The sequence below is a fragment of the Elgaria multicarinata genome, chromosome 1, assembly GCF_023053635.1.
Source record: "Elgaria multicarinata webbii isolate HBS135686 ecotype San Diego chromosome 1, rElgMul1.1.pri, whole genome shotgun sequence".
NCBI classification, from domain to species: domain Eukaryota; kingdom Metazoa; phylum Chordata; class Lepidosauria; order Squamata; family Anguidae; genus Elgaria; species Elgaria multicarinata.
Window position 1 is genome coordinate 162,976,432 of NC_086171.1, and position 25,067 is coordinate 163,001,498.

Genomic DNA, 25,067 nt, shown 5'->3' on the forward strand with positions numbered 1-25,067 from the left:
TGGTCATTGGCTGCTATAGGATATACTCCATCCCACCCCCATTGTCAGTAGAGCTAACTTTACATCTTGGGGGCTGTTGATACGTCTTCTAAGCCCCATGGTGGAACATACCCCAACTTTTTTGCCATATGACCTTGCTCCATCGTTGAGCCAGGGGAGTTCTGGAGTGGATGGTGCCCCTTGATTGGTCGCTGGAAACTGAGCAGAGGGCGCGTCTGGTGAGCCGAACGGCTGCCGGAAAGCTTGCACTGCCTCTTGCCATCAGGATTGCCTGCAGCCACCCTGAAGCAGCGAAACTACGGGGTTCAGTGGCAAAGCAGCGGCAACACGGCATTGGGGACAAAATGGCAAGGGGGAGGAATTTTGTGGGGAAAGCAGCCAGCAATGTGAAGTATTAAGTACATTACTCCTGCCCACGGATCCTTCCCTGAAAATGTCATTCCCCCCCCCCCCCACCCTCCCCAGCTCACTTATGAGTGTGACAAGGCAAAACATGGCTTTGGGACTCATGCATTTGCCGTCTAACGTGTTGTTCCAGACCCAGTTTATGTTATGATTACAAAATGGATGAACGTAAAGAAGTAGGAATATAAAATTAAGGACCTATCTTAAAAATTCAGATAGTCCTCCTTCTTCTTCTTCTTCTTCTTCTTCTTCTTCTTCTTCTTCTTCTTCTTCTTCTTCTTCTTTATTTATTTATTTATTTATTTATTTATATAGCACCATCAGTGTACATGGTGCTGTACAGAGTAAAACAATAAAATAGCAAGACCCTGCCGCATAGGCTTACATTCTAATAAAATCATAATAAAACAATAAGAAGGGCAAGAGAATGCACCAAACAGGCACAGGGTAGAGTAAAACTAACAGTATAAAAGTCAGATCAAAATCAAGTTTTAAAAGCTTTAGAAAAAAGAAAAGTTTTTAGCTGAGCTTTAAAAGCTGCGATTGAACTTGTAGTTCGCAAATGTTCCGGAAGAGCGTTCCAGGCGTAAGGGGCAGCGGAAAAAAATGGACGAAGCCGAGCAAGGGAAGTAGAGACCCTTGGGCAGGTAAGAAACATGGCGTCAGAGGAGCGAAGAGAACGAGCGGGGCAATAGTGTGAGATTAATTTGTAGGTTAACAGGAGAAGTTTATATTGGATTCTGGGGTGAATTGGAAGCCAATGAAGAGATTTCAGAAGTGGAGTAACATGGTCAGAGCGGCGAGCCAAGAAGATGATCTTAGCAGCAGAGTGGTGAACAGAAACCAACAAACTGATGTGAGAAGAAGGAAGGCCAGTGAGAAGAAGGTTGCAGTAGTCCAACCGAGAGATAACCAATGCAAGAGTCTTGGCAGAAGAGACAGACAAAAATGATTGAATCCTGGCAGTATTGTACAGGAAAAAAAGTCAGGATTTAGCTACTGCCTCAATATGAGGAATAAAGGAGAGCGAGGAATCAAATATAAAGCCAAGACTACGAGCTTCCTTGGCTGGAGTAAGTGTAACATCATTGACAGTAAGAGAGAATGAGAGGTGAGGAGAAGGTTTAGGAGGAAAAACAAGCAATTCAGTCTTTGCCATATTAAGTTTCAAACGACGATGAAGCAACCAAGCTGAGATATCTGAAAGACATGCCGAGATACCTGGCAAATAGGGTGAGGGAAACAGGCTGTGCTCATTCGGGAGTTGCAGTTGCATAAACTGGAAGAGAAGCAATATATGTATGTGTATGTATGTATGTGAGTGTGTGTATGTGTGTGTGTGTGTATATATATATATATATATATATATATATATATATATATATATATACACAGTCATGTGAAAAAAGTACACCCTCTTGGAATTGTATGATTTTACATATCAGGACATAATAACAATCATCTGTTCCTTAGCAGGTCTAAAAATTAGGTAAATACAACCTCAGATGAACAACAACACATGACATATTACACCGTGTCATGATTTATTTAACAGAAATAAAGCCAAAATGGAGAAGTCATGTGTGAAAAAGTAAGTACACCTTATGATTCAATAGCTTGTAGAACCACCTTTAGCAGCAATAACTTGAAGTAATCATTATCTGTATGACTTTATCAGTCTCTCACATCGTTGTGGAGGAATTTTGGCCCACTCTTCTTTACAACGTTGCTTCAGTTCATTGAGGTTTGAGGGCATTTGTTTATGCACAGCTCTCTTAAGGTTCCACCACAGCATTTCAATTGGGTTGAGGTCTGGACTTTGACTGGGCCATTGCAACACCTTGATTCTTTTCTTTTTCAGCCATTCTGTTGTAGATTTGCTGGTGTGCATGGGATCATTGTCCTGTTCCATGACCCAATTTCGGCCAAGCTTTAGCTGTCGGACAGATGGCCTCACATTTGACTCTAGAATACTTTGGTATACAGAGGAGTTCATGGTCGACTCAATGACTGCAAGGTTCCCAGGTCCTGTGGCTGCAAAACAAGCCCAAATCATCATCCCTCCACCACCGTGCTTGACAGTTGGTATGAGGTGTTTGTGCTGATATGCTGTGTTTGGTTTTCGCCAAACGTGGCGCTGTGCATTATGGCCAAACATCTCCACTTTGGTCCCATCTGTTCAAAGGACATTGTTCCAGAAGTCTTGTGGTTTGTTCAGGTGCAACTTTGCAAACCTAAACCATGCTGCCACATTCTTTTTAGAGAGAAGAAGCTTTCTCCTGGCAACCCTTCCAAACAAACCATACTTGTTCAGTCTTTTTCTAATTGTACTGTCATGAACTTTAACATTTAACATGCTCACTGAGGCCTGTAGAGTCTGAGATGTAACTCTTGGATTTTTTGCAATTTCTCTGAGCATTGCACGGTCTGACCTTGGGGTGATTTTGCTGGGACGTCCTCTCCTGGGAAGATTGGCAACAGTCTTGAATGTTTTCCACTTTTGAATCATCTTTCTCACTGTAGAATGATGGACTTTAAATTGTTTGGAAATGGCCTTATAACCCTTCCCAGATTGATGGGCAGCAGCAATTGCTTCTCTAAGATCATTGCTGATGTCTTTCCTCCTTGGCATTGTGTTAACACACACCTGGATGCTCCAGACCAGCAAACTGAAAAAACTTTGGCTTTTATAGAGGTGGTCATACTTGCTGATGATCACGGGCATTTGATTAGCAGCACCTGTCTGCTACTTAGCATCTTAATTCCTATGGAAGCAGTAAGGGTGTACTTACTTTTTCACACATGGCTTCTTCATTTTGGCTTTATTTCTGTTAAATAAATCATGACACGATTTAATATGTCATGTGTTGTTGTTCATCTGAGGTTGTATTTACCTAATTTTTAGACCTGCTAAGGAACAGATGATTGTTATTATGTCCTGATATGTAAAATCATACAGTTTCAAGAGGGTATACTTTCTTTTTCACACGACGGTATATAGATATAGATAGGGGGTGAGTTAAATATTTTTTAAAACCCCAAACCTGCCAATCTAACTTTCAAATGGGAACCTGTGAACAAATCTGCTTCCATCAAGTTTATTTTTCCTTTCAGCAGGTGGGGAAAGTCTGACATTTAGCAACATATTTGATAAATTACATTATAATTTTTAAAATTTGGACTAGAAGGCGTGTAGTACATTTTTGGGAGTTCAACAAGCGAGTACCCAAAATTGTCAATGGGTATCACTCTCAAGACAAAATGGCAGAGACCATATTAAGGAGCAAAAATATTTATTCCCATTTCTGTTTCTGAGAAATGCTGGCCATTTTGGCAAGAAAGAACGACCTCTAAAAAACAGGTATTTTCATTTGTGCATGGAAGTTATGATAACCTGTGCTTCCATGCTGTTAGCCTGTCAGTCTTTTTTATTAATTTAAATTTTGATGTCTGCCTTTTCATTGTGAATGACCCCAAGGTGTTTTACAGAAAACAATTAAGATCTCTCTCTCTCTCTCTCTCTCTCTCTCTCTCTATATATATATATATATAATTACAACACACAATAAATACTATTTAAAAATTAATTACAGCTGCACTAAACAGAAGTTGAACACACTCAAAGACCACCAAAGGCCTAGTGGAAAAGGGAGATATTCCCAAATTGCCTACATATCCCAATAGCATCTAATCCCATGTTGCTACAGTAATCCCACTTCCTACACTTTTTGTCAGGATACCCATTATTTATTTATTTATTTATTTATTTATTTATTTATATAGCACCATCAATGTACATGGTGCTGTACAGAGTAAAATAGTAAAAAGGGAGTGACTGTCACGTCTAGCTCTGCTCCCCCTGGGTCGGAAGAAGGAGTTTCAGGTGATCAATCAGAATCAGACTCTGAAGTAGAGGAGTCGGCGCCAGAAACAGGCCAGCCTGTACCAGTGGGGGAGAAAGCTCTCACAGGCTTTTCACCAGCTGGTGGTGAACTCTCTCCACAGCTTATCTCATCAAGCGCAAATCATACACAGTCAGTGGAAAGCCAACATTCTTCCAAAGGAGAGAGCACGGACAGGTTAGCCAGTCCTACAGTATGCCGCAGACTAAAACGGGCGAAGCAAAAGGAAGGTGGCCCGGCTCGCATTGCATCAGAAGCTGCCTCAGAACTAGTCTCTCTAGTTGGGAAAAGGCTTTCCATTCTTCTTGAAAGGACAATTGTCTCGCTTAGTTTGCATAGTTTTGCCTAGGGGAAAGTTTCTAGAGATTAGACTCTCTTCAGGTGGGAAAAGATGTTTATTGCTTGAATAAAGCTTTGTGGATTACTTAGCAGGCCTCATTATTGTCTCCCAAGAATGCAGGAGGTTTTGAGAAGCATGACAGTAGCCTTTTTCTTCCTCACTGTCAGGGGTAGGCATCACTTGTGGTGTCCCATGGTCACATACAGCCTCCCATGGTCGTTTTTAAGAACCTAGGAATCTGCTTTCTACCGACTCAGACCATTGATCCGTCTAGCCCGGTATTGTCGACACTGACTGGCAGCACTCTCCAGGGTTTCAGTATGAATCTTTCCTCGCCCTACCTGGAGATGCTGGGGATTGAACCTGGGACCTTCTGCATGCAAAGCAGGTGCTCTGCCATTGGGCTGCAGCCTCTCCCCATGCCTCTGCTGAATTTGCCACAGAACATGATTCTGCTTGCCAACAAGGCACATGCTCCCCACATGCCTCGTTCTTTGTAAAATCACCGTGGTTTTTTTTTTTTGCTGCAGCTGCAAATTCAGTGGCAGGTGTTTGTGTAGGGTGGTCCCTGATGGATTCTGGGGAGCAGTGTGGCCCCTTGACCCCTGCTCTAAATTGTAGTCCACAAATACCTTTCCCCTGCTGGCTGGGGCAGACACTTCGCTGTTGATTGAATGCCCTATATGAATAGTCATCAGGACACCAGGTCACAACGCAGGCCTTAAGAGGCAACTGGCTTGGGTAGGCAGCTGTGTGAAACCTCAGGTCTTTCTTTCCTCTCTGAATCAGCAGCTGCAATTCCTCCCCTCCCTGCTGGTTGGGGCAGACATCTGCTAACGTGATCTATTGCAGGTGTTTTTTATTCTGACTTCATAAGACCTGGCCCTAGGGAAGCCGGGCGTGTGTTGGGGGTTGAAGCAGGGAGAGTTGCTGTACGCTTAGGCTTTGACCTCTTTCATCTCTATCCAGGTTCTGCCTTCATGTTTTTGCTTTTTTAAATGAGATTGTGGCAATTAAATTAATGAAACCAATGAGATAAACATGAAGCCAGTAAGCTGGCTGTGTCCCACTGTACCTCCCAGCCCCAAGGAAATCCCCTGTAGGGAAAAGTAGGTGGCCCTGGCATCTCCTTTAGCAAAGAATCTACCAGGAAGGCATGTATTCTACTGAGCTAATTCTGTGCATCTCACATGGCTTGTGGCACTGCGAAGCCTGCAGACAGTCTTCTCATACCCAACTCACTCCCATTTTGAGGTATTGTTCCAGTCCTGAGATTTAGAACTTTGCCTTACATCTAAAATGCTCTGAGAGGAATGGGGAGGCCCTAATCTTGTGACACATACCCAAGCTCATATATTTATGTGCTATGTCAATTAATTAGAAACAATTGCCACCATTCCTCCCCTTCCATCTTCTGAAGACAGCCCCTTCTAACTTCTGAAGACAATAGCTTCCTTGACACTGCTAGTTAACCATGCTGGTGACCTCTTGGACTTGGTGTTACCTTTCCTAACCTGTGGCATACATTTTAGCTAAGCTTCTGCTATTGTGGTTTTGGGTAACTACCACGCATTTTGAAGAGATTTAACACTCTTGATTCCCCCTTTCAACTTCCTTTTCATCAGTTCCCTCATTTTAGAGAAGTTTCCCCTTTTGAAGTCAAATGTGACTGTGTTGGACTTCCTGGGCAGTTTCCCACTTAAATATATATTGAATCTAATAGCACTGTGGTCACCAAATGGTAATTTACATCTTGTATTAGGACCTGGGTGACACCACTTAAGATTAAATCCAGGGTTGCCCCCCCTCTGGTCAGTGTCATGACCATCTGTTCTAGGGCACAGTCATAGAATCATAGAATAGCAGAGTTGGAAGGGGCCTACAAGGCCATCGAGTCCAACCCCCTGCTCAATGCAGGAATCTACCTTAAAGCATCCCTGACAGATGGCTGTCCAGCTGCCTCTTGAATGCCTCTAGTGTGGGAGAGCCCACAACCTCCCTAGGTAACTGATTCCATTGTCGTACTGCTCTAACAGTCAGGAAGTTTTTCCTGATATCCAGCTGGAATCTGGCTTCCTTTAACTTGAGCCCGTTATTCCATGTCCTGCACTCTGGGAGGATCAAGAAGAGATCCTGGCCCTCCTCTGTGTGACAACCTTTTAAGTATTTGAAGAGTGCTATCATGTCTCCCCTCAATCTTCTCTTCTCCAGGCTAAACATGCCCAGTTCTTTCAGTCTTTCTTCATAGGGCTTTGTTTCCAGACCCCTGATCATCCTTGTTGCCCTCCTCTGAACATGCTCCAGCTTGTTTGCGTCCTTCTTGAATTGTGGAGCCCAGAACTGGACGCAATAGTCTAGATGAGGCCTAACCAGGGCCGAATAGAGAGGAACCAGTACCTCATGCAATTTGGAAGCTATACTTCTATTAATGCAGCCCAAAATAGCATTTGCCTTTCTTGCAGCCATATCGCACTGTTGGCTCATATTCAGCTTGCAGTCTACAACAATTCCAAGATCCTTCTTGTTTGTAGTATTGCTGAGCCAAGTATTCCCCATCTTGTAACTCTGCATTTGGTTTCTATTTCCTAGATGTAGAACTTGGCATTTATCCCTATTAAATTTCATTCTGTTGTTTTCAGCCCAGCACTCCAGCCTATCAAGATCACTTTGAAGTTTGTTTCTGTCTTCCAGGGTATTAGCTAACCCACCCAATTTTGTGTCATCTGCAAATTTGATCAGCGTTCCCTGCACCTCCTTGTCCAAATAATTAATAAAAATGTTGAAGAGCACTGGGCCCAGGACTGAGCCCTGTGGTACCCCACTCGTTGCCTCTCTCTAGTTTGAGAAGGTTGATAAGTACTCTTTGAGTCCGATTCTGTAGCCAACTGTGAATCCACCTAATGGTTGTTCCATCTAGCCGACTTTTAGCTAGTTTGTTAATCAGAATATCATGGGGCACTTTGTCGAAAGCTTTGCTGAAGTCAAGATATATGACGTCCACAGCATTCCCACAGTCCACAAGGGAGGTTACCCGATCAAAAAATGAGATCAAATTAGTCTGACAGGATTTGTTCCTGACAAATCCATGTTGGCTTCTAGTAATCACTGCATTGATTTCAAGGTGTTTACAGATTGACTTCTTTATAATCTGCTCCAGAATTTTCCCAGGGATGGATGTCAGACTGACTGGTCTGTAGTTCCCAGGTTCCTCCTTTTTGCCCTTTTTGAAGATAGGGACAACATTAGCCCTCCTCCAGTCATCCGGCACCTCACCCGTCTTCCATGATTTTGCAAAGATAATAGACAAAGGTTCTGAGAGTTCTTCCGCTAGCTCCTTCATTACTCTAGGATGCAGTTCATCGGGCCCTGGAGATTTGAACTCATTTAGGGCATCAAGAAATTTAACCTCTTTGTCATGACTGGAATATACATTTATCCAGTCAATTACAACACTTCCTCGTTTGGAGGCCTCCCTGATTTCATTTTCCATCTCAAGGTCAACCTGAGCATTTTGGTCTGGGGGACAATAGCACGTTCCTAGCACTAAATGTTGTAAACCGCCCAGAGAGCTTCGGCTGTGGGGCGGTATATAAATGTAATTAAATAAAATAAATAAATTTGTTTTGGGGCCCTGTATTGCTACCCACAGTGTTTCTGTGTAAGAGTCTGACCCATTCAAAGTGCTGATATTGACATTTAAAGCCCTAAACGGTTTGGGGCCAGGTTATTTGAAGGAACGCCTCCTCCCATATGTACCTACCCGGACCTTAAGATCATCTACAGGGGCCCTTCTCCATGAGCCCCTGCCAAAGGAAGTGAGGCAGGTGGCTACTAGGAGGAGGGCTTTCTCCGCTGTGGCACCCCAGTTGTGGAACGAGCTCCCCAGAGAGGTCTGCCTGGTGCCTACACTGTACTCCTTTCGTCGCCAGCTGAAGACCTTTTTATTCACTCAGTATTTTAACATTTAATTTTAACTTAAATTTAAATTTTACTGTTTTAACTCTGTATTTTAACCTTATATCAATTTTGCTGCGTGGTTTTATCCTGGTTGTGCTTTTTATATTGTATTTTGTATTTGTGTTTTTAACTTGTTGGTTGTTTTATGATGGTTTTAATTTTTGTGAACCGCCCAGAGAGCTTCGGCTATTGGGCGGTATAAAAATGTAATAAATAAAATAAAATAAAATAAATTTTGGTGTTCTAGTCTACTCAACACCATGCCCTCTTTAACGTACAGAGCAACATGTACTCAACACTACACCCTTCCTTGTCCTCTCTGTTGTGTTTATATATAATATTTATATTTAGAACCCACTGGTTCTCTCCATTCCACCAGGTTTCTGTAATGATCACTTTGTCTAGGTTCTCCTTTAAGACCAAGAACTCCAATTCTCCCATTTTGGTTTGGAGGTGTCTAGCATTTGCATAGAAATACCTATACATGGTGTCCCTCCCCAGATGTTTCTAGCGTGTCCATTTTTCACTGCGGCACTTAAGCCTCTTTGATTGGCTATCATGTCCTATCACATACTCATGGCCTATTTTCTCACCTTCTACATTTGGACAATCAAAAATATTTTCATTTTCATCCCCTTCAGATGATTTAACCAGAACCAGATACTTCCCAGCTCCTGTTGGCTTTCCCCCACAGTTTAGTTTAAAAGCTGCTCTGCCACCTTTTTCATGTTTAGTGCCAGAAGTCTGGATCCATTTTGGTTTAGGTGGACCCCATCCCCTTGTACAGGTCCGGCTTGTCCCAAAATGTTCCCCAGTGCCTAACAAATCTGAACCCCTCTTCCCTACACTCTTCCATGCATTGAGACTTCTCAGCTTCACCTTTGTAACTGGCCTTGTGTGTGGAACTGGTAGCATTTCAGAGAAAGTCACTTTGGCGGTCCTGGATTTCAACTTCCTACCTAGCAACCTAAATTTGGCTTCCAGGACCTCACGACTACATTTCCCCTCATTGTTTGTACCAATATGGACCATGACAACTGACTCCGCCCCAGCACTGTCTACTATGCTATCTAGACAGTGTGTGATATTAACAACCTTCGCACCAGGCAAGCAATACACCATGCGTTCTACATGCCCGTCACAAACCCAGCTGTCTATGTGTCTAATGATCAAATTTGCCACTACCACAAGCCCCCTTCCCTCCCAGAGGCACATCCTCAGTGCGAGAGGATATTTGCTGGTCTTCTGAGGAAGGGGCCCCTTCATTTTCCATTTCCTCAGAATGGAGGAGCTGACACTGATGGAGTGGGACATTGCTATTAGGTCCCTGAAGGTCTCTCCTACTAACCTCTCTGCCTCACATAGCTTCTCCAGGTCAGCAACCTTGGCTTCAAAGGAACAAATATGTTCCCTGAGAGCCAGGAGCTCATTACACCAAGCACACACCCATGACTTCTGTCCAGCAGGCAGATAATCACACATGTGGCACTCAGTGCAATACACAGGGAAGCCCCCACACCCTTGCTGGCTTTTTACCTTCATAACTGAATTTCTAATGGTTATTCTTGCTGTAATAGGGTTTGTTTACTAGGAATTCATTACTGGGAGAAGGTGGGGAGTTTATTTACAGCTTTTAATTTGTTTATGTACAGTTATTTACTGTGAGTAGGGAGGGAGGAGTTTACTGCCCTGGCTTCCTTGCCATGTGCTAAACTTGCCCAGTTGCTTAACTCGCCTGTTTGCAGAAGCTTTGGCACTGGAGCTGTGGCACTTTGTCACTGGGGCTCCTCATGCTCGGATAGCTGGCTCCCTCGATAGTGTGCCTGCTTATATAGTGGGTCCAATTGCTGATGCAGTGAATTTGATTGGAGGGTCTCGTTTGAAAAGCAAGGGAAGCTTTGTGTGAACTCCTGATCACCACTAGCTTCCAGTGGGTGGGAATGTAGATCAGTTGACTCCCCCAAGGAATGGTGATTCCTATTAAGGAAGGAGAACTGTTCAGGGGAGATCCTCTATTCAATGGGTCATTGGAGGGGTCAGCAGACAAAGGGTAGGGGATTTGGGATTCCTATTGAGGTGATTTCTATTGAGGAAGGAGGACTATTTAGGGGAGATCCTTTAAAGAGTGTTAATGTGAAACTGTGTCCTTAGTGCTATTTCTTGTAAAGTCTAAACGTGACAATGGAACCCATATTACAGAGGTAATAACTCCAATTGGATATTTATTTACTTATTGTTTCTATTAGAATATCATTGGCAAAGAACATATTCTTCTGTCTCCAAACAATGGGCACAGTTTCAGAATTTCTGACTAGAGAGGGAGCAAAGTTATCCATGACTCCTGGAGGTGTTACCTCCTTGTTGGAATGTAGCTTATGCTCTCTTTTCCTGTTTTCAGATATCGATGAATGCTCCTTTGACAGAACCTGTGACCACATCTGTGTAAACACACCAGGGAGCTTCCAGTGCTTGTGTCACAAAGGCTACACGCTATATGGACTCACCCACTGTGGAGGTATCAGTGTGAAAGTTGTGGATGTGTGGAGTTTGGGCTGTCTTTGAGACCTCTTTCGTGCTTCTCTCCTACATTTTTACTTTTCTATCTTTACCTGGCAGCGTTGCCCTCTTTCTGCTCCAACGTGGAGCATAGTGTCTCTGGCCTCCAACAGACCTTTCCAGATTGGTTGGCCGCAAGTAGGGGTCATCTTCATTCATTCATTCAATGTATGTGTCACTTTCCACCACCACTGAAGCCTCAAAGCAACTTACCCGAAAGAAAAAAATACAACACACACACACCCAAACAAACCTAAAACGTGATCACATCATCAGTAAGCATATGAATGTATGAAGCTGTCAGTAATAGTGAGTCAGACCACTGGGCTGTATAGGCCAGAGTTATCTATTCTTACTGAAATCTGCCCTAGTCTTGCTGAGATCCTTTTGAGTGAGAACACTGGGGATTGAAACTGGGACTTTCTGCTTTGCAAAAGCATGCGCTCAGCTCTCTCCGGTGCATTTTAGGCCACCAAGGCAAGTAGCCTTTGCATGGCGAAACCTGACATGGTGTATTTGCTGGATTTTGTGGACTCTTATTTGCCTGTGCTTGGAGTGTAGAGATTATAGTTTATACAGAATTGTTGAATATGCAAAGTTCTTTGTAGTCTCTATCTATTTGGTCCACAAAACAATCCAGTCCCAACACTTCCTGTTATACATAAAAGTTCAACTGAGACTTACCCAAAGTTAATGAGGCTGAATAGAGATTTGAGCTGAGATCTCCTAAATCTTTCAGCCCAAGGGCCAAATTCCATTTCGGAGAAGCTCTTTGGAGGGGGGTGTATCCCAGTGGTGGGCGGGGCCAAACGTGCAGGGTACAAAATACCAGTATATTTCATCTTAAAGCTCTTGCTGCCGGTAACTAAGCCTTGGGAGAGTCATTTCCACCTTTTCGAATAGGGGAAAAACTCCACAAACAGCTGAGAAACCACCAAATGACTGGCATTCAGGGGAAAGGGGTGGGGCCAGGGGAAGGGGAAGGGGCGTGGCCTTCTGGAAAACTCTGGAGGATCCGATTAGGACCCCAGGGGGCTGAATTTGGCCCCTGAGCCTGACATTCTACAGCCCTGACCTAAATACAGAACTTGCATTCTAGCACCTGCACCATAAGGGAAATTTCTTAATAAGGGAGATTGTGTGTGTGTGTGGGGGGGAGTATCTCTTTTGTGAGGCAAGATTTAATGAATCATGTTCCCTACAAGATGCCTGCTGCTGTTTGCAGAGGGTGGCAGGGCCAGACATTTGTCTCTGCAGCTGTAAACAAGGTGACAAGAGTGATTTGTCTCGTGTCCAGTGGGATGGGAGTTGGGAAATCCCCACTGTGAGTTTTTGGCATAGCATTTGAGGTAGGAGGAGGGGAACTTCAGAAAGTTTTACAGTTCCTCAATAGAGAGGGAGGAGAGGATTGGGGTTGTGCCAGGAAGAAAAATGGAAAGGCAGATGGAAGGCGAAGAGGGGTTTGTTGGAGCGTGTTGCTACAGCAGTGTGGCTTGCCACAGTAAATTTAAGGGAGAGTTATGTCTCTCAAGATGCCCTAGATTACACCGATTAAGACAGATGCATAAACAGACTGCAGCAATTACACACACACAAACATGCACGCAAGTAAAGTATGCACACAACAGACTGGCAAAGTGAAATACACTTGAAAGCTGCAAACACAAATTCACCCGATGGGCAAAATGCACCATCCCTATCCACTTGGTGCAGATGCGTGGACTTCAATGTGTTGAAATGTAAACACAAATCAGAAAAACAGCATATTGTTCGTATGCCAATGTTGTCACAGACATAGATTTATAAATATTGTTTAGACCTTTATTTGATGTCTATCCAAAGTGTGCTAAAGTTCTGTGGCTGCCGAGTACAAATCCCCTCTACTTTGAGATGAAGCTGTTTCTGCTTATGCAACCAATTTTGTTCAGTCTTTCACACAATAACAGGCACAGAGCATCTGTAGATCACAGGTCTGGAAAGAGAAACCATGTTACATAGTGGTAATTCTAGATGGATGGTGCCTGCATCACAGGAGATTTGGTATATTCTGTAATCTGGGGAAACTGTCCACTTTTAACTGTACTGCAAATAAAGGGTTATTGTATTGAATTGGCAGTTTGCAAAAGAAGATTATTATTTTCTTAAGCAGTAGACTCGGGATGTATATTTTCAGGACATTCCTGAAACACAAGAAATATTCCTAATAAAAGCAGGGACTACAGGTCTGAGAAAATCTTATCCCAGCCTTAATAATCTTGCTATTAGGGGCTGGGTGGGTGGGGGACCAGGTCTGAGAGAGAGAGAGAGAGAGAGAGAGAGAGAGAGAGAGAGAGAGAGAATGAGAATTACTCAGAGCCATCCAATGTGTTCCTATGATTTGAACTCCAAATGACTTCAGCTTTAAAGTCTTGGAGTGTGGACTTGATATCATATACTCCATATTGCACTGAAGGCTTCTATACTGCAAGTGTCTTTAGGATAAAACCCCAGGATGTACTAGGCCTGGGGTGGGCAGACTTCAGACTTGGAGGATCTACTTTGTTTTTTACTCGAACCCCGAGATTCACCAATTGGAGCCTGCTGCAAAAGACATACGCTTAGAATCAAAGAATTCTGAGCCAGAAATTTGAATGGAATAGAGCTCACAGTCCTTCAACACACAAAACAACTCCTGGGGGCTGCCTATACCGTGGCAGGGGCTATACCTGTGTTTTCTGTACCTGTGCTAACTTTTGATGGGCAACTTCAAAGCCCTTCCTCCTGCTCCTTCTGGTTCTTTATCTTTTGAACAGACTTGGAGGGGACAGGTCTTCAAATAAGAGAATGCCTTTAAATACAGGACTGTCTTCTGTAAAGTAAGATACATGGCCACCCTTGTATCATTTTGGGATTTTTTTTTTTTATCAATAGGAATACTGTATGTGACAAAAGACAGTAATTCTGCTATGCTTGGCAGTGGCTGGGCCTCAGCTGCAGTAAAGTGTTAAATTTGGACAGGGGCTCTTTAAGAAAAATATGGTCAAATAGAAACTGGCTTAAAGGAAAGCAGCAAAGTCAGTGAAAGATTACAAATAAGAAAAGATTGAAAGGCTTTAGGTTTGTCAACATTCTGCTTTTCTTAGCAGAATTCTTAAATGATTAAAGGTGCAATCCTATGCATCTTTAGACAGCAAAAAAGTCCTACAACTCCCAACACTGCAGGACCTTTTAATGTCTAAACATCAGTGATATGGGAGGAAAATTTCCCAGTGCTTTATTTTTCCGCAGAAAAAAATCCATTTCATGAGTTCATTAGTAAAAGTGAACATATGTCAATTGCAAATGCAATATTAGGCATGTTAGCAGTTTCAACATTTTAATTACTATTTTTCAGGTGATTATCCTTAGCAGGTAAGTGAAAGAATACATATATCTTGTTGAAGTACATACATTTTCTCAAAGTGAAATGGAACTAATAAATAGTGACAGCGAAACTAAAAAGGTGCTCCAACAATCCTAGGGCCTTGCTAGACCTACCTGATAATCCGTGTGGAAGGAGGGGCCAGGCCGCGCTAGAAGTAGCGCGGCCTGTAGACCCCGTCCACACGTAAGACGCAACGGGGCTTCCCTCAGCCCCGTCGCATCCGCCATTTTTTTTCCTTAAAGGGACCGCGTGCGCAGGAGCGCACCACCGGAAAACGTAGGGTTTTTTTTAAAAAAATAAATAGGGACCCCTGCCCCTGATCCCCCCCCCACGACCTCCCCTGGCCTTCGATCCCTCCCTGTCCCCACCTGCTGTGTCCTGCTGCCGCTGCCGATGTCCACAGCCCCCTGTCCCGCTGCCGCCGCCGATGTCCCCAGCGGCCCTGTCCCGCTGCCGCCACTGTCCCCAGCTGGCTTTTCCCGTTGTCGCCATGTCCGGGCAGTGATGCCTGCTCAGCAGGCATCACAGGCCGGACATGGCGACAGGGATTGCCATGTCCTGCAGGCCGGACATGGCGACAACAGGAAAAGCTGGCTGGGGACAGTGGCGGCAGCGGCGGCAGCGGGACAGGGCGGCTGGGGACATCGGCGGCGGCAGCAGGACACAGCGGCTGGGGACATCAGCGGCAGCAGCAGGACACAGCAGGTGGGGACAGGGAGGGAACGGAGGCCAGGGGAGGTCGTGGGGGGGGGGAATTGGGGGAAGGGGGGTGGGAGCGCTGCAGCCCATCCTTCGTTTTTCCCGGCTACTCGCGCATAAGTGCAGTAGCCGGGAAAAGCAGTGGAACGGTCCACACGCCTGACCTGAGGCCAGGACCGCGGGAAGAACTGTGCTACAAGCGGTTTCTGTTAGCGCGGTGCCAGGGAGGCTTGAGCCCTGGCTGAGGTCGAGATCCCCTGTGTGTCATCTGGACGCACAGGGACGAGCACAGGCCTCGCACCGTGCTAACTCGTGGTCTAGCAACGGCCCTAGTGAAAGAGAGTTGAACTGCTGAAATAGATGAGTTGTTGTTAACATATTATGCACAGTTCTTTGGGTTGCTAAAATTAATTTGTGTGTCTACAGTTCAGTACTTTTGTCCCCCCCCCCCAAATTTAAACAAAGTAAGGGAGGTAGATGCTATTTATTTATTTATTTATTTATTACATTTTTATACTGCCCAATAGCCGAAGCTCTCTGGGCGGTTCACAAAATTGTCTTTACATTTTTTACAAGTTTTTTAAAAAATCTACATAATATAACATTTAAATTGCATTAAGTGTGCTTTAATTCCCCCCTCAAATATTTCAGATCAAATACTTGTGATGTATTGGGACAAAAATAATAATGCATGGAAATATTTTTTTATCTTTCTTTACTAAATACAAGTAAAATAAACATGCTATATTACATCTCTGTAGGGCAGGAGTGAGCAACATCTGGAGGGTCACAAGTTGCCTACCTCTGATCTAGGGCATCAGAAGATTTTCTGGTGCAAACTGAACATTTTCCTATGCAAATGAACCTAATTTGCATTGGAAAAAATTCTGATAGAAACTGCAAGTTTTTCTATGCAAAGGCCCATATGGCAAATTCCAGAAAATTTCACAAAGAAATGTCCAATTCAAAATTTTCCAGAAAACCCACATCACTGCTAAATATGTATAGGATTGTGCCCTAAGAAATTACTAGACTAAACATCTGCAGCCAAAGATGTGCCCAGTTATTTTGAATAGATATGTGAATTTCTGCTCTCCATACTTTTACACACCCTTTTACTAATAGTCCTTCCTGTTCCAAGGCTGTATGAGGTTTCCTGTATCTCCCTCCAACTTCCTTGATTGCATCACCCTGACCCTCCACCTTCCCCATTCTACCACCATTGTCCCAAAGCCCTCGACACACTCAATATTTCTTTTCTTCCTCCATGTCCTTGTAAGCCCTGTTTCTCTTCAATCTCCCTATAGCAGACTCTTCCTCTAACCCCAAAGTCTTCTGTATGGTTTTTGCAGTACCTTTTTCCTTCCTTGATCCCTCCTCCTCAGTCACAGTTACTTTACACGGCTCCACATCCTGTCTGAGGTAGCCAGCCCCACTTGTCCCTAGGCCTTGTATGATGTTTTTAAGCCAAACAACAACCCTTCCAGTTTCCTAACAACCTACAGTATATGCTTATTTCTAGCTTTTTATAACTGACTATTCCCCCTCAGAATTTTGAATGTTTGTTAACATTCTGTGACAGAACGGCAGCTAAAGGAGGCCAGCTCAATGAGAGGCCACTGCAAAATTTTAGCCGTATGTACTACCTCTAAGGATCAATTAAGCATGTTACTAAAAGAGGTTGTAGAAATTCAATTATTGGCAATTATAAAAGAAAAAAAGATGGGGAAAACACTGACCCTGGTTAGTTTCATTTCAGTAATCTTGCTCGCAGAAGTAGGGCTTAACTAGATGATTTCATGCTTTACTGTAGCCTTATAATTTGGTCAGTTAATGTTCCTTAAATTCTTTTGTGGAGTTCTCTGATTCACAATGAAAGCAGCAGAGGAATCTTATGAAAGACCACATCAAACAATTAAGTTGTTCTTAAGTGCTGGTTCAATACATTAATCTAAACCCCAAGAGTAATCTAAGTATTGTGTTCCGCCAGTGACTTGGACCTAATCCCGGTGTGTGTTTGTGGGGTGGGGGATGGAAAGATCAGAATTTAAAGGGAAAATGTCAGCTGGGCGTTTTTAGCCAGAAAAACCGCTGGACATATGCCAACTAGTGTCATTATTATATTAGGTTCCAGGGAGAATTCAAGCTCATGTACATGGCAGACCTATAAGTCCAAAAATATTACACAAAGAGAAGCTCTCTTTGGATATGAAAGCAACAGATATAATTCTGTGGCTCAGCTTAGGTGAATATATTCTGTACCCCGCAAAATTAACTCAAGTCTGGATGCCTTGTTCTGAATCCAATACTTGTTCACACAGTGCATAGTTAAACTATGGCATTCACTACTCCAAGCTGTAGTGATGCCACCAATTTGGATGGCTTTAAATGGAGGTTGGATAAATTCCTGGAGGAGAAGGTTATCAAGGGCTCCTAGTCCTGATGGCTATGTGCTGCTTTGAGTATCCGAGGCAGTAAGCCTATGTGCACCAGTTGCTGGGGAACATGGGCGGAAGGGTGCTGTTGCACCTATGTCCTGCTTGTGGGTCCCTTATCGACAGCTGGATGGCCACTGTGTGAACAGACCGCTGGGCTAGATGGACCCTTGGTCTGATCCAGCATGGCTCTTCTTATGTTCTTAATTATTTGAGTTTTTGTGGAATGTGGGCTTTAGGAGCAAGTAGAAAACTAGTGGTAGGAAGTGAGATTCAACTAGCCTAAGTGGTAAAGGAATAAAAGAAGTGGAGGAACGATTGACTTTGCCACAGAATGTGTTGATAGCCACTAGTTTAGATGTCTTTGAAACAGACAAATAAATGGAGGATGGAGCCAGGTCTGGCCAATACATTGGGCAGCCTGAGGCAGACCAGCAAATTCACCTCACACACACACCCATTCAAGGTGCATACTACCCAAGGTCAGGAAGTTATTTTGGTGTTGAAGGCAGAAAATCCCACATGCATTTCTTCCCTTCCCATATAGAAAATATACAATAATATAGAAAATATGCAATAAGCCCTAAACAACTTGGGACCAGGATACCTGAGGGAGTGCCTTCTCCCCTCCCAACCTGCCCGGTCACTGAGGTCATCTAAGGGCATGCACCTGGAGGTTCCACATAGACCCATCCTCCAATTGGAGTCCACCAGGGGAAGAGCCTTCAGCATGGTGGCCCCCCTCCTATGGAATTCCCTGCCTCTGGAGGTCAGGCAGGCGCCAAATTTGTATTCCTTTCGGTGCCTCCTGAAAACATCATTATTCCAGGAAGCCTTTCCTAAATGACCAGCCATGGTTCACTGTACATTTTGCTTCTTTTAAAATCTATTTTAACTTGTTTTATTCTGTTTTTATTTTATTTTATCTTGTACACTGCTCTGAAATTTTGAATGGGGAGCAGTATATAAATATTGTAAATACATAATACTAAATGACTAACAATTTGCTGCCATTTCATGACACCCAGAATCAGCTGTTTGAGGTGCCTGACTTGACTCAGCCTGATAGCAGAGCTGGCCTTGAATGGATCTAATATTAGTAACTATAAGATGACTGGAAGCTCCATGTTCAGAGGCAGTGTGATACTAAATACCATTTGCTAGCTGACTTGGGGATTCTGGGAGGAGGAGTCTACCATATTTAGGGTGGATTCCTGCATTGTGCAGGGGGTTGGACTCGATGGCCTTGTTGGCCCCTTCCAACTCTGCTGTTCTATGATTCTATGATATTTGGAGGGCACCAGGTTAGGGAAGGCTGTACTAGCGGGAAAGCAGTAGAGGAGAGCTGTGTGCTTTCATAGAAATCAAGATGTAGTGATGGCCGCAGAACTAACTGCTTTAGATTGCATTTTTGGAAGGGCCATTAGGACTTGTTCATAAGTAGTGATTGGGCAGAAAAGAGGAAAAACAATTGGGGATAGCTATCACCCATTATGCCTTGTTTTGAGCACTTTCCAGGAGATGTCCAGCTGGCCCCTGCTGGACATAAAATGTTCCAAGATGGACTTCTGGTCTGATCCAGCAAGGTATTTCTTAGGTTCTTATGGAATGGTGCCATCTCTCCCCTTTCCTGCCCTTAGGGGAGGATGGTCACATTCCAAACAGGACAGGTCCCTGAATTCTAAAGTGGAGTGAAGTCTTGGGGTTCCTTCCCTCATCACTGAAATTCTGTGAAGCAAGAAGCTGCATCAGTGAAACCTTGTGTCTGCTTCAGAGAACTTCAAGGAACAGGCCGTGGTTCTCCCAAGGCGAGGAAGGCACCTCTAACTCAGGGCTAACAGAAGAAAATGTGTTACATAAAGGAGCAGGATGGGATGGAGCCAAGCCCAAGAATGCTTTGGCAGTGCCATATGAGTCAGCACCCAGCCTACTCTGAGGAGTTGGGAGCAAAGCCATGACCTTAGTGTGCCCCATTGTGTGGGAGTGTGCTTTTGACTGAAGCATTTGTAAGAGGAGGTTTTGGAACAAAGCCGTGCCTTCATGGGTTGTTTTGATTCTTCCTCTCTCATTGTTTGTTTGTTTCATGCCAGTCCTTCAGTGCTGATTTCCATGGTCGTGGTTCTGTGTGCCGTAAGGTGGGTGGCGGGAAGGATGCTGAAAGGGGGCAGTATTGGCCGGCTGGCTGACACAGCTGTTCGTTGAACTTCAGCTGTCAAGCCTTTCCATTTTCCTCGCTTCTCCATTCCACTCTTGATCCCTGGGATGATTTTCTAAAGGCGAGTCTGGCAAGTTCTTTCACTTGCCATGGGTTACCTATTGTTGTTTGTTGGCGGAGGCAGGGATGATGCAGCTTGAAGCCTTCATAGACAATGGCGGTGATCAAACGTTTTCCATTACAATAACGACTGTTGCTCAGTGTTCCCAGAACAAATCTAGAGATGCCCTCAGAATGTGCCTGCCCCTCCCCTCAGGTGCTTCTGAGGGCCCCTGCACCTTTAGTAGTTGCGCAGAAGAGGGGATTTCAGCAGATATAGCTTGCTTGATTTCGGCATGGGTTGTCAGAAAAAAAGGTGGCTACCACCACAAGCTAAAAAGGGGATGTGAATAAGCCACAGCTCCACCAGATGATGGGGAATGTGCCCTGATTCAAATGAATCTATGGGCTAAAATACATGTCATGTGCAGATGAACCAAACTTCCTTTTCTTTTTTAATCTTCAAATAACCATGCAGGGCTGTGATCCGGGTTTGGATCAGCACCATTGCTCAACCCAGCCACTCTCCCTCCTAAATTCACCACCCCTGCGCAAGGACTAAAAACAGGGTGGGATAAGGCTCATTTGGTGCCAATATAAGTTTTTTTGCCCTGGCAAGCAGAGGGATGAATTTAAGGGAGGATGTGTGGGAAAGTTTAAACCTTCCCTATCTACGTGTGCTGGTTCCAATCTGGATCGGGGGCTCACATGCTTTCTTGAAAGTAAAAAAGACATTTAGGATCATGGGCACATGATATAGCATATAGTTTAGCCCTGTATAGATGATGATGATGGTGAGGATGACGATGACGATTTGTATCCCGCCTTTTGCTCAATACTGGGCCTCAAAGTGCTGGGAGTAGTATTGCCTATGAAGTCCCTAGAAAAAAACTCCTCTTCTTTCACCTTCTCATCCCTGTTTGTTTCATATTTGCTGAAGGCAAACAGAAGTCCCTGACAATAATTTTTCCATGAAGCCCTAGACTGGCATACGAAATTACAGCATGCTTTTAAATAATGTTTCTCTCAAAGCCTAATTCTATGGTTTTGTGGTGCAAGGCAGAAACTGGGTAGGTAGGATCAGATAAAAAGGTTTGTACTAGTCAGGCTGAAGACAGGCATAACATTATTAGAGCAATGGGCCTATTGGGAAACACACACCCCACTTCAGTTAAACTTCCTGTCTTGAAAAGGATTAAGTTCTGGGGGGGGGGGGGAAAGACTTCTGCAAATACCAAAAGACAGTAATGCATGGGTAGTGCTTGAAATGTCACCAAGGGCTTTTCCACACGAGGCATTTACCATACACTCGTCATTCCCTACTCACGATTGTTTACAGGTTCCTTAGACATCATCATGATCTTCCAGTGTCGCTTCTGTGTCTAACCAGCATGTTCAGCAATTTTTTTAGAGGTGAGGAAAATGTGACATTTAATTGTGAAAGCAAACAAAGCAGGATTTCCTCTTGTGTATTTGTGCTATTCCACTATGCCACAGTGCCACCTAGAGGTAATGTAGTGGAAAAGCAGAAGAGGAAACCCTCCTTGTGTAGTGCTCTGATCTCAATTTTGCGATGAAACCAAAGTAGGTAGAGCAGATTAACAGCCAATTAGCAGCTTTAGAAAAGCTCCACTGTTAATCCTTAATCCTCCACTGTTAATCCCGCCCGCTGTTAATCCTTGAAGCAGTTTTGTACTTTTCACTGTTAATTTGAAGGATGGTCATCCAAGTGTATGTCAGAAGTAGGGGACATGTGGCTCTCCAGATGTTGTGCTGCAACTCCCATCAGCTCTGGCCAGCATGACCAATGGGGAGGGAGGGAGCTGCAGTCCAACAACATCTGGAGGGCCACACATTCCCCATCCCTGGCATATGTGACACATTAAAAAATATTGAGCATGGACACCCTAAACTAAAGCACAGAGGTGAGATGCAAGCCTACCAGTATTTGATTAGCTGTCATTTAAATTTTAAAGGTGGGAGGAAGCTGAGGGGAGTGCTGTGAGTTTCTTAATAGTATTATATATGTTTTCACCCTCTCATCTTGGTGGAGAAGAAGAATAGAGCAAAAGGATGGCATAGGGTGTGTGTGTGGGGGCAACACTAAGCACAATCCTTTACTTGAATACGGTGTGCAAGGTCTATAGCCCCACAGGGACAAGCAGATATACAAGTGCTATACAGCACTGAGGTGACTAACACAAAGCTCCACCAAGGACCATGTGTCACCAGCCCATGAGTGGGAAGGAATGAAAATGAATGGGAGGCACATAGGGCAAACCCCTGACCCCCTTAAGCCATAGCATGCTCACCTGCTCACTGGTGCAAGTGTTACTCTGCAAGCAGCCCCTCTGCAGGCATCCATAGGATGGCTGTAATCCCTACCCACGTCTCCGGCCACAACCTGTAGCTGCGTTTGTTCACATTCATCCCTTGCTAGCTTTGCTTCTTCCTGCCCTCCCCCATTGACAAACTTGTAAGCACCTTTGGGGGCAGAACCCTATCACTTTTCTTTATGCTGTAAAGTGCCATGTACACTGACTGCCCAGTATACAAAAGGAATCAACTGAGTTGCCAGATATTTTGCCAGAATGACAAGGTGAATCAGCAACAGAGCTTCCCTATTTTGTTCTGCTTTGCTTTTTTCTTATTTTTTACTGTCACCCCTCGTTCTTTTAATACCTAATTGCCTTTGATCTATTTACCAGTTCAAAGTACAGTTCTGGGACTAGACCTAAGAGCCTTGGTGACTCCTCTTTTCTTTTGGACAATGCCTCCATTTAATAGTTTCTTAATTACATCTCTTTGTCTCCCTGCAGATGTTGATGAATGTAGCATCAACCGAGGAGGCTGCAAGTTTGGCTGTATAAACACCCCTGGCAGCTATGAGTGTACCTGCCCTGCTGGGTGCAAACTTCATTGGAATAAAAAAGATTGTATCGGTGAGTATTGAAAAGGTCATACTGCCCCCTAGAGGTAGAGTGCATCTCAGCAGGTAACATTTTAGTTGGGGTCAAAATTAGTAATGTCGCTGACTGGGGAACAAGCAGATGGAAGAATCACATCTGTCTCCTTTGAGCATGTTACCAACTACTGCTTAGAGGCTGCATTTAGTCCAGGCAGCATTACAGGAGCCTTTAGCATGTTTCCAGGTTTTTCTTTGCTAGCACACAATAAAACCTAGAAGCATGTCCTTTTCAAAACGAAAGGTAAGATTCTGAAGAACCTATGCTTGAAAATTCAGCCATTCTGAATTTTTTAAAAATAAGATTCTAAAATTTGTGGCTTAGTAGTAACCCTGTGTACTTTTAGATTTTATGTCTTACTGTGTCAGCAATGAGCCAGAGTAATACAAGCACGGGACATTTTGCCATAACCCATGGCAGAGACAAGCGACAGTGCACTGATTCTTATTTGCTTCTGCTGGACGATGAACTGTGGCTCTGCACTGTAGGCATCCCAGTGGCAGAGTCTAGCTGCTCTTCTGTGAATTGTACCCTCACCTGCAAAGTGCTATCAACTGATGCTTCTTCTTCAGAGCTGGTGATATGTTTGGCTGGCGCAGTATCTCCACGAGCCACACTTACCTGCAACAAGAATGGCAAAAAGGACAGCTGCTCCCTCACCTGTGCCTCCAAGGCTCGCTTTCTGCCAGGTAGGTGCACAAATAAGACATACACAGGTAACCCCCAAAATTTATTATTATTATTATTATTTATTTATTTATATAGCACCATCAATGTACATGGTGCTGTACAGAGTAAAACAGTAAATAGCAAGACCCTGCCGCATGGGCTTACAATCTAATAAAATCATAGTAAAACAATAAGGAGGGGAAGAGAATGCAAACAGGTACAGGGTAGGGTAAGCAGGCACAGGGTAGGGAAAAACTAACAGTAGAAAGTAACAGTAGAAGTCTGCACAACAAAGAAACATTCATTGTCCTACGACTACCTCCACCCCCTAAGTTTTGAATACGAGTTCCATTCTAGAAACGTAGTGTTGCTCCTGTTAATAGCTGTGCAGGGCTAGCTGCTGAAAGGATCGTGCTAACCATTCTCCATGCATTTTGCTCTGGCCCACCCTCCCTTTGGCAGGTGTGTGTGATCTGACTCATGCATGCACCTCCCCACCCCACCAAGGCAATGAGCCCTGGGAATTTATTCATGTTAGCTGCCCTCTAGCACCTCTTGTGTTCTTTTTAAGTGCTTTTATTGCACTGGGATGCTTTGAAGTGTTGCTTATTCTTTCTGAATTCAAATAATAACAATAACGTAGTAATGGATTGTAGCCCAAATTGGCTGATTTTCATCCATATCACCAATGGGCAAAATCAGGCTTGCACTAATAACCTTTTTAAAAAGCCCTAGGGGTTTGGGTTGGGATGACCTGGGTTTGCAAGTACAGGCTCACACAGGCACTCATTTAGAAACATCTGGCCAGAGACCTCCACTGACTCTGACATGGTTCCTTCTCTTTGCAGAGTCTGACAACAGCTACACAGTGAGCTGCGGGACCCCAATCCTGCGGCAGGGACCTCCGCCGAGGCCCAGCAATGGCAGCCATCCCTGTGTTGGTAAGCTTGGTCTCCTGAGCCCCCCGGACCTCCTCCCTAGATCCTGCTGGCTCCCCTGATACTTAGCACCTGCCTTTTCTTTTAGAGACTGTCGCTGCTCCAATCAAACAAAAGGCTTCCTTCAAAATCAAGGATGCTAAATGCCACTTGCATCCGCGCATGAGAGGCAAGCAGGATGAGGCGGGCAGGAGTGGTGCACTAGGTGAGGCTCTCCCTCCATTGTATGTCTTCCCGCAGGCTTCTCAGCGGGTGTTTCCAGCCTTACATCTTGTGTGTTCTGGAAGCTGGGTTTTCGAGATCACAGATAGACTGTGTGAACATTCTTGCTGTGGTGGTGGTTGTGTGGCTGGTGAACTCTGTTTTCGAAATGCTGTAGCATTGTATAATGCACCCATTAAAAAAGCAAAGCAGGCATAGATTCCAGAGGGAGAGGGAGAGAGGGGCGGGGGACCAAGAGGCTCTAGAAGTCCAGGCTTCCTTTGCTCACTATCTGCATGAAAAGCATCTCGGGATGTGTGGGTTGGGGCGTATTGGGAATGA

General features: G+C 44.2%; 1 protein-coding gene across 1 annotated transcript in view; it reads left to right on the forward strand.

Moving 5' to 3' along the window:
- The window catches only part of SCUBE3 (signal peptide, CUB domain and EGF like domain containing 3), a 152,074-nt gene that overhangs the window by 112,043 nt on the left and 14,964 nt on the right, over positions 1-25,067 (forward strand). The window contains exons 9-13 of the mRNA XM_063141508.1: positions 11,003-11,119; positions 22,771-22,893; positions 23,490-23,606; positions 24,435-24,527; positions 24,613-24,729. Coding sequence (XP_062997578.1) covers positions 11,003-11,119; positions 22,771-22,893; positions 23,490-23,606; positions 24,435-24,527; positions 24,613-24,729 — 567 coding nt within the window. The remainder of the gene's footprint in view (positions 1-11,002; positions 11,120-22,770; positions 22,894-23,489; positions 23,607-24,434; positions 24,528-24,612; positions 24,730-25,067) is intronic.